General features: G+C 53.9%; 1 protein-coding gene across 2 annotated transcripts in view; it reads left to right on the plus strand.

Moving 5' to 3' along the window:
* Positions 1 to 9,614, plus strand: part of AGAP1 (ArfGAP with GTPase domain, ankyrin repeat and PH domain 1) — a 417,400-nt gene that overhangs the window by 151,658 nt on the left and 256,128 nt on the right. For both annotated transcript variants that reach the window (XM_015561885.1, XM_006760461.2), the window contains exon 5: positions 8,061 to 8,146. In XM_015561885.1, coding sequence (XP_015417371.1) covers positions 8,061 to 8,146 — 86 coding nt within the window. The remainder of the gene's footprint in view (positions 1 to 8,060; positions 8,147 to 9,614) is intronic.

A 9,614-nucleotide genomic window follows, 5' to 3' on the forward strand; every position in this document is an offset into this window, starting at 1 on the left:
CTTCCTCTTACAACTGCCGGAGTGGTCACCTGCCTCCAGCCACACATGGGCAGCGACTTTAAATGAAAACAACGTTGCTGGTGATGGGGCTGCGTGACCCGCCCGTTCCACATAGCTCCTTGGAGCTCCCTGCGGCTTCTCACGTCTGCACAGGGCTGTTCTTTTGATTTAATTAACGTGTAAATGCCCTCTAGTGTTCCTCTGACCGCACCAGGGCCCTTTAGATTGTTGGGAGGGGTGGTGAGGGCCTTCCTGCTTCAGTATTCTCGCTCTCGGAACCCTCTCGTGTGACCTCCCGACCTTCGCTGGAGCACACGTTCATCAGATTGAGTTTGGCGGGATCTCAGAGGGTAATATTTGCTGTGTTTTAGTTGTGTGAGTTTGGTTGGTATTTTATTCCTGTGGCAGAGAGAGCTCATTCACACAATTTAGGTCTAAGACACAATTTAAGTGACAACAGATTTAAATGTTATGTGTGTTTTTTAACTAGTGAATTAACAAGGCAAAAGTAGGTAACTCAGTAGGGAGCTTTTGATTCCTTGAACGTCATCCAGAGTAAAGTTTTTGTACAGGCAATTATGTTTTTCATTGTGTGTGTGAGAGAGAGACATGTATGCGGGTGGAGTCCTGGAGCTGCCACAAGTGACCACAAACTGGCAGCTTAAACAACAGGCTGTGTTCCCTCCCAGCGCCGGGGCCAGGAGTCTCGGTGGAGGTGGACAGGCTGGTCCTCCCGGGCTCTGAGGGGGAACCTGCTCCCTGCCTCCCTCCCCGCTTCTGCGGGTGGCCAGCAGCTGTTGGTGTCCTTGGTCTGTACACGCATCATTCCAGTCTCTGCCTCAGTCGCCAGGTGGCCTTGTCTCTGGTCCAGATGTCCCTCTTCTCACCAGGACACCAGGACTGGAGGTAGGGCCACCCTCCTCTACTAGGACGTCATCTTAACTTGATCACCTCTGCAAAGACGCTGTTTCTAAATAAGGTCACATCAGGTGTTGGGGGTTTGGACCGGAACATAACTTTTTTGTGATAAAATTCAACCCGCACCGTGTGCGTATTGTGCACATGCAGTGTTTCAACAAGCTGCTCTCACAGCTGTGGAGTTGCCCCGTCACCTCTCGGTGGCCAGGCCGTGCTGCGATCTCATTGCTGGTTTCTTGAAGGTCACACGCACTCTGTTCGTTTACTTGTGACCTTCACACCTCTGATGGGATTTCACAGCTGCCACTCACTCCTCGGCCATTAGTGCCCTACTCATGGCTGCTAATTAGAATTGTGAGTGGCGTTTGGCATGTAATCCGAGTTTCTATCTCATGTGCTTAATATTCCCCCTGTCACAGCGACCACCACTCAGCTTTTAACTCCCGACCTTGAAGGAGGAAAGAAAGGCAGGCCGTTCAGTACTGTGTGGGAATTTGCACAAGGACCCGCCTGAGACACTTCCCCCGGCTGGCCAGGAGGCTGTGTCCTGTCCCGGGGACATTTCTCTGTGATTCCTTTTCTCTCCGTGCAGCTGATGTGGCCCAGCTCAGGGTTGCAGAGCCGCTTGGGTGGAAGGACCTGGAGCCCAGGAGGCGGAGCCCCAGTCGGTGCCTCCCGGGTGGTGGGGAAGGGAGAGGCCCACTGGCTCCCTGGTGGTTAGTGGGAGATTTTAAAGTTGGTAGTGACAAACTTAAGGATGTCCCTAGAGCTTCCTTCCTGTGGCTCTAGAATTAACTGCTGGCAGCCACTTTTGCAAGGAGCCTGAGCTGTGAAATGGGTGACAGTGCCAGGATGAAGTCACACTGGTGAGAAACTTCTTCATCGGGCCTGGAGCAGACCCTCCTCCAGGGGCGGGTGTGGCGGGTGTGGTAGGGGCCAGCCTGCCACGGAGGCCCGGGAGCGGGGGCCAGCGGGGGCCAGCAGGGGCCAGCGGAGGCGCTGCCGCTGCGGCCACAGCAGGGCTTTGCTGAGGGGCTTCGCCAGGTGTGGCCGAGGAGCAGCTGTCCCTGCCATTCCCAGGTCCTTGTGAGCTGAACCCGGCAGGATTCCTTCCTGCAGTGAGTGGATCTTCAGCTTCTCATAGGCTCTCAAGCAACTCACATTTGTGAACAAAAATCTCCGTCCCGGGCCCTGGCCGCCCCGAATCTGTCTAGGCCAGAGGCCAGCAGGCTCCTGGCTGAGGCCTGGGAATGGGGGACATGCCAGCGTGAAGGCTGCGATGGCCCTCCTCTCACCTCCAGGAGGGTGGTCCTTCATCCCACGGTGACCTGTGAGCTCTCTCTTTCATTCCAGTTCTTTCCAGCAGTGAGCACACAGGTGAGGCAGCAACTGGACCTTCCTACCCCCACCCCGAACGGAAAACACTACCTTACAGCTGGGAATTTCAGCCCCGCACCACCCGTATGACAAATATAACAGACTAAGAGTCCAAAGAGCGTAGGCCAAGAATGGAAGCTGGGTCTTTCACGTGGAGTGGAGTGGAGGGAGGAGAAGCCAGCCTCCCTCCCAGTTGGGAGATGCCTGGGAAGATCTCCCTGCAGAATCACTGGAGACAGTTAGAGGGAAACACGAATGTCTGCTATTTGGGAAAAGTTTTAGGGGAAAATGAAATGTTAGATACTAAGACTAATTATTACTGTCAGGTAGGGAAAATGGTTGAATCAATAACAGAACCCCTCTCATTCTGTAAAGGTTTTCCGATAGGAGCCCCCCCTAGTCCTGGCGAGCAGTAACTGCATGGTGACATGTCCCCAAGGTCATTGCTGACCTGACATGCCACACGCCAGTCGCTGTCATTACACAGGCGCCGGCTTCTCACGAGAAGCGGGGCCGTGTCAGGGAGCTGGTCTGTGCCATGTCTGAGGTTTAAAGAGCCAGCGTGGAGCTGCCAGCCTCCCAGGTCCCGGGAGGTGGGTTCTGGGTTCCACAGCGCGTCCCTGACTCAGCCCATCCCACGTGCCCGTCTCTCAGTGAGTGTGTGACACACTTGCCAGTGCACGCTGGACGTTACTGCGATACAGGCTCAGAAACACTAGTGTGTAGCTATTTTCAAAATCCCAGGTCCTCTGGGGACACGCCCCTCGGAGGCAGCAGGGTTATTTGGGAAGCCACACCCCTTTCCTGGTGGACGGTGCAGTGTCTTCCTTTCATTTTTTTCTTTTTCCCCATCTCCTTTCTTAGGTTACTTAGATGTGGGTTAAATGAAGTCCCGGAGACCCTGGCCTGCTCAGGAAGTCCCCACGTCACCACAGACACAGCCCGAGTGGCACCACGGCAGCACATAGCAGTCACCACACATTAGGCCCTCCTGTTAGTATAGATTATAGAGTAACTTAAAAAAAATCAGTGTAAGTTTTTAAAAAAAAATTGGCAGAGGAAATGAAATCTGATTCAGTTAAATTTTACAAACTGAAATGTTACCGATAAAATTTGTCCCCAGGGTGAAAATAACATGTGGTCCAACATTTCTTTTAAATGTCACCATACAAACTGTCTCCAAAATCTCAATGTTAGTAAGTTACTGACTTGAGTATATTTGTCAAAGCAGAAAGAGTAAAATTCATTTAAAAAAATTTCTGGCACATTTGTAATTAAGATTTTTTATATTCTCTTAAAGAGAAATGAAAAAGATTCTTGGCTTTTTTCAATGTAGCCTTCTCATTCCACTTGTCTTAAACAATTAAGAAGCAATATATTTTGCAGGCATTTTTTCTATTTCATCATGGGGCTGAGTCAGGAAGAAGAAAATTTTAGGCAAATGTTGAAAATGTTTTCGTGGACGGGAATCTAACCTGTGAGGTAGGAGACCCAGTACCAGAGCCCGGCGACCTGAGGCCTGTTTGCACCTGAGGGAAGGATCGAGGCTGGTTGACCACATCTGATCAGAAGCTAGAAGAATGCTCCTCCCACTGTTTATGGAAAAGGGAAATAGTACTAGAGTTTGAAACGCAAGGCAAATTTTCGTTCTTTGTTTTTGCATGGAAAAGTAAAGTTGAATCGTTAAAAAAAGTGAAATAAAGTGACAGGCGGGTGAATTTCTTTATACTTCCCTATGCACAAGGATGAGTTGGGAGCTGGAGACAGTCAGCCCCCTGCTGGGCTGTGAGTGGAGAAAGGACAGGATGGGCCTGCGTTCTCGATGTCCCCCTCTGGGCACTGGGCAGCCACAGGCAGGCTGTGGGCTCCGTGGCACCGTGCTGTGCTGTGCAGAAATGCTCAGGAGAGACGCAGGCAGGCGGCAGCACGGGTGGACCTGGGCCTTCCCTGCTGCGAGCTGGCCCGGGGCCTCGGCCGGTGTCCCACGGATCTTCATGGTCGATCTGGGTGGTGATGGTGGCCACGGCATCACCAGAGTGAGGAAGAGTGGAGGTGACGGGGAAGAAATGCAAACTAGCGAAGGCTCGCTGTTACCACATCCGTCTCTGTTGCATGCAGAACGTTAATGATACGTTAATAGCTTTCAGTCCAATTAGCCAAAATGATAGAAGCAGAAATGTCAAACATCTGTGGCAGTGTTTAAGCTTTTTCCCCCTCTTTGGAACAGGAAAATTCCGTCTGCTCCTTCCCCCCTTAAAGCAGAACGACAACACAGATGGGGCGCCGATGCCTCTCTGTGCAGACGCCCGTGCATACGGGGCTCCATGTAGCTCTGCCCGTCTACGCCGAGCTCCCGGGGGCTGGGAACCCAGCCATTCCCTTAACTCCAGCCTCCCAAACCCCACGCTGGTTCCCAGGCCCAAGGCCAGGAATCGGGACAGTAACCTTGAAACTTCAGGGTAATTGGTTACGGTCGATTAGAAGGGACACCCTTAATTTAAGTCTTTCTAAAAGATGTTTCTACCCTTCCTGTGTGCTGGTCACAACACATGTTTGTCCGCAGCCCCTTCTTGGTAGGTATGTCCAGTTTGACCTCTCACCCACCTGGGGAAGAAATGAAGACTGTGGCTCACGTCGAAGGCGAGCTCAAGGGCATCCACAGTGACCAGGGCAGTTGTCAGGGAACCCCAACGACCTGCCTTCGGGTGAAGCAGAAAGGTGATGCACTGAGCGTGAGGTGGAGTTCAGACCAGGGTGCACTGTTCTCAGGGAGGCCAGCGAGTCGCTTCCGCTGTCAGTGCAGCGCAGGGCCATCCAGCCCAGCGTCGCTCGGTTCTGTCCAGCACTTTGCCTGCTGACCGCCGGTGACCTCACCACGCCTTTGGCAGGAACAGATCTAAGTGAAAGGGGGCCTCCCTTGTCCCTCCTCATCGAGATGTCATCACCGGGACAGAGCCCTGTGCTTGCCCCTGCTGCCTCGCTCCCTGCGCACCTGTACGCAGGTGTGTGAGCCAGACGTGTCGATGTCTTCTGGAGCGGAGGTCAGGGACACTTTCTGACATAAGATTATCCTTGAAGGCACTTAATGGTAATGGTATGTGGCCGTCAGAGCAGGTGGAACACCATTACGGAGCACTTATAGGGTGGGCCCTGGGCCAGGCTGCACCTCATATGCTGGGAATACAAAGTTGGGTGAAAGAGCCTGCAGGAAGGGAACGAATTTGGGTTATAAAACAGGCAGTTGTCAGATCTGCCTTAAAAATGAAACTGGGTGTCGAGTCGGGTGGTGCCCTCTAAGACGTTGGTAGAAAGTAATTGGTTGGCTGGGGTGAGACGCAGGGCTTGAGTGGAGGACCAGCCTGGCGCCTGCCCCCTTTTCCCTGAGGCTTTCCCCCAGTTATGAGGTCAGCTGCAGAAAACGAATTTTAAATTCTTCCACTCACCAGTAAGACCATGTTTCTCCAGCGGCCAGCTGCCACTGTTGGGTGAGCCCGCTGCAGTCTCACTTGACACGTTTGTAACTTTTACTGGTCACATTCTCACTTCCTCCCAACCTGGGTGCTGAAGCTCCTGGCTGACTTCTATCTAATTACTGAACTTTTGGGTTCATGGCAAATGGGTATGAGTATTTCATTTTGGTTTTGTTGATGCACATACTAGTATAATACCTGAAAAAATTATACAAGCCAATTGCAAGTGGCTGATGCTTGAGAGTGTAAAATATTGAAAAGATACACTGTATCTTGGGGGGGGGGGTGAAGAGGTGATTTTAAAATTGGAAGGGGCCTTACAGATGTCAAAAAGAATGGCCTCTCCTTACAGAAGCGATGAAAATTAGGCCTGAAGTTCTTGGCCGAAGGTTGCAAAGCCAGAGACCATAGCAAGTATAAGGGGCGGGGGGTGCAGGGGGAGAGAGACAGAAGGAGAGGAGAAGAGCAAGCGAGCGAGAGAGCATCCTGGGTGAATGCATAGAGAGAGAGCAGAAACTTGTAACCAATCGGAGGATGTATTAGTTTCCCGGGGCTGCTGTAACGAGTATCACCCGCTGGGGGCGCTGAAACATAAGTGTGTCCTCAGTTCTGGAGGCTAGAAGCCCAGGAGCTAGGAGTGGGCAGCACCAGGGTCCTTGTAGAGCTGGTCCTGCGTCAGGGTCCCGTGGCTGTGCCGCCGGGGTGTAGAAGGGGGAGTGTGGGGTGGGGGCTTCTGTCCTGTACCAGCAGCCTCGCCAGGAGGGCGTGCTATCTCCTTTTCCCCGAGGAGCCAGCGATTTGGGGGCGGTTGGTCACTGCAGACCCTCCTGCAGCGGGCAGCGCAGGTGCTGGTCTGCATCCAGGGGCGGACGGTCTGCTCCACCCCCTCAGACATGCCTTATTCTGGCTCCTCTGCGCAGACGGCCCTTGTTGGATGACAGTGACGGAGAGCAGCCTGAGATACTGTGTTTCCTCTGAATGCTGGGAAGTTGTCTTCGGTTTTTCTTATTGAGCAACTGACCCCCGTAAAGCAAGTGTGTTTTCCCTGTCATGTTGGTGCCCCCCGAGGTGTGTGGGAGTGGGTGCACGTGTGCTGGCGCAGAACGTCAGTTCCGCCGGCTTCTCGAGTGCTGGAGTGCCCCAGACCCCCACAGGCCCTGGACGCTGGGGTGGGAGGACCCTCGTTGGGCCACTGGTGGAGCGAAATGTGGCTCGGGCAGCAGAGGACCCGGCGTGCGGGCGCTGGGTCGGTGGGAGGTCCTGCCAGCTGGCTCTCCAGCGTGCGGTTACCTGGGGTTTCGATGAAGTTTCTGGAAGGAACTGCACGCGGAGCAGGACTGATGGGTTCCTCGCTCAGAAACAGAATCCAGAACCCGGCGAGGGTCACCTGGAGTGAACTCGGCTCAGAGTCTCAGAAGGCGGTTCGTCTTTGGAGGTGCAGAGGGGTCAGGGACCCAGAGTGGCGGTCTCTCCCGCTCTCCAGGGGCGCCTGGCAGCCCAGTCCGGGGTGGTACTGGGAGACGCTGGTGGCAGTGGCGTGCCCCCCACCTGGGCATTTGAGAGGCTCAGATGTCTAGACAGCCCTTGCCACCTCTGTGTGCCCCCCCTCCCCCCGTCCAGCAGGGGTTCCTGGTGGCTCTCACTAACCCCGCGTGTCCTAACCCTCTGTCGCCGCTGCTCTGCTGTCTGCTGTGCGGAGCTGCCATCAGTAGCTGCTGTCTAACCGTGTGTAGTAGTCGGCTCCCCCACCGTGAACTGTGACTGCGGAAGCACCATCCCCATGATGTTCTGTGTTCCCACCAAGAACTGGGTTTCTCTTGAGGAGAATACAGGTTCTCAGCCCCCAAATTTGTCAGCATGTTGTACACAAGGAGCCTGGGAGGCCTCATAGATTCGTTTGTTTGGCAAACTGAACAAGATAAGGACAGCTGTAGTGCTCTCTTCTGAACTCTGTGCCTCAGTGTCCCCAGCAAGCGGGAATCCCTGGATTTACGCACAAAGCCTGCACTTAAATTCCACCCTCCGCAGCCGCGAGTCCTCCTGGCCTGGCACGTGAGGCTGTGCGTTCCGACAGACATGAACGCGGGTTCTTTAAGACAAACACTTAAATCTGAGCTCAGTTCGTTCAAAACCCAGTGGTTGCTGGAGGCAGATCCGAAACCCACTCCTAAAGGCTCAGAGTTGCCTCCAGGGCGGCAGCCTAGAGTGTATTTTTCCACAAGCGAAGCCCACGTCTGTCTGCCCTCTGCACGCTCGCTCTTTCTTGCATAACGAGGTTTTTTGTGTATGTGGCAGGTGGCAGATTCAAGAAAGAGATTGTTGTTGATGGACAGAGCTACCTGCTGCTGATTAGAGATGAAGGGGGCCCCCCCGAGGCCCAGGTGAGTATTACATGCCAGCGGCTCACCGGCACTCATTCACCTGTTTCTGGCTACGGTTCTGATTCCTGGAGTCGGAACTGGACTGAGAAATCTGTCCAGCGAGCTCAGGAAAAGGGGAGAGAGAAGCCCATGAGAGTGTTTTCTGTGAGGGAGGTTCTTCTCATTTCTAAGACACTAATTCTGTCCTTCAGGTAAAATCCCAGAGGGGGGCTCAGTCTGTGTAGCCAGTTGTCACTTTCCGAGTTGTTAAGGAAGGAAAAGCACACTGTGCGCTGGCCTGCCAGCGCAGTTGTTTGACCTCAGGAGACGTCTGTGTTCTCTCCCACCCTCTACCCCCCACCCGAGTCAGCCCCCTGGCAACCTGGTGCAGGCGGAAAGTTCTTTGAATGGTGGGCGTCATAGAAATAGGAAAGCCCACGTGTGGAAAACCTTTCTTCCATGTACTTCATCTCCAGTTCAGCATTTTCCTTACAAAATTCATGAGCTGAGTACCTACTGTGAGCTGAACCTGGTAACTGTTGGGGAGTGCCCACCTGGGTCAGCTCTAGCTCTCCAGGTGCCCAGGGAGGCTGCCCAAGCATTCCCGTCCGATGCCCTGAGGTATCGCCTGAGGCCGGACCTGGTGATAGGGCACAGTCCCGGTGGTCTGCCTGCCGATGGCGCCAGTACCGGGGTGGGGAGGACCCGGACCCCGGAGGTCTCCGTCTTCGCCTCTGGCCACGAGAATGTGTCCACTCGGTTTCCCCAGAGACCAGTCCTCAAATGAGGTCACACTTCCTTCAGAAACCTTAGCCTAGGCTGACCCTAAAGATTGCTACTTCGGAGGATATCACGATGGAGCCTTTCAAAGTTGTGGCCAGAGTTTTGTACAAAATTAGGCAGCGTGTGCGTAAAGATTCAAGGGGGAAAAGTATTCTCTGGCTCCCATTCCTGGGCACGTGTGAGCTGTGTGAGCACGGTTTCCTTTTCATGGTTTCACGGCGTTTACATTTTCTACCCATTGACCACGGCGTCGGGAATGGACTCCCGAGGCTGTGGCCACGAGGGCATCTGAGGGTGGTGTGGGAACCCCTCTCTTTTTGGTAGTTGGTAGTCCGTGGGGGAAGCTGCGGGGTGTCCGGGAACAGCGCCACCTGCTGGTGCTGGGCAGTCAGGACGCACCTGGAAAGAATGGGGCGTGACCTGCCCTTCTCTGCAGGGAGGTCCAGACAGTGGCAGCTTAGGTCTTGGTGGTGAGGCTGGTCCCAGGGACTTGAGGCACTGAGGTGCTCCTGCTGTGCAGAAGCTGACGGCCCTACCCCCTTCCACACAGGGAGAGGGAAATGTTCTCAAGGTAGAGAAGGGAGGGGGGTGACTCTGTCCAGTCCTGGTGTCTCCTCAGGCCTGTCTCACAATTCTTTGTTCCTAAGGTCTTGTTCTCACTTAATTTTATATTTATTATTTGAAGATGACATGGTGCAGACGCAGC

The sequence above is a fragment of the Myotis davidii genome, unplaced genomic scaffold (assembly GCF_000327345.1).
Source record: "Myotis davidii unplaced genomic scaffold, ASM32734v1 scaffold370, whole genome shotgun sequence".
NCBI classification, from domain to species: Eukaryota; Metazoa; Chordata; class Mammalia; order Chiroptera; family Vespertilionidae; genus Myotis; species Myotis davidii.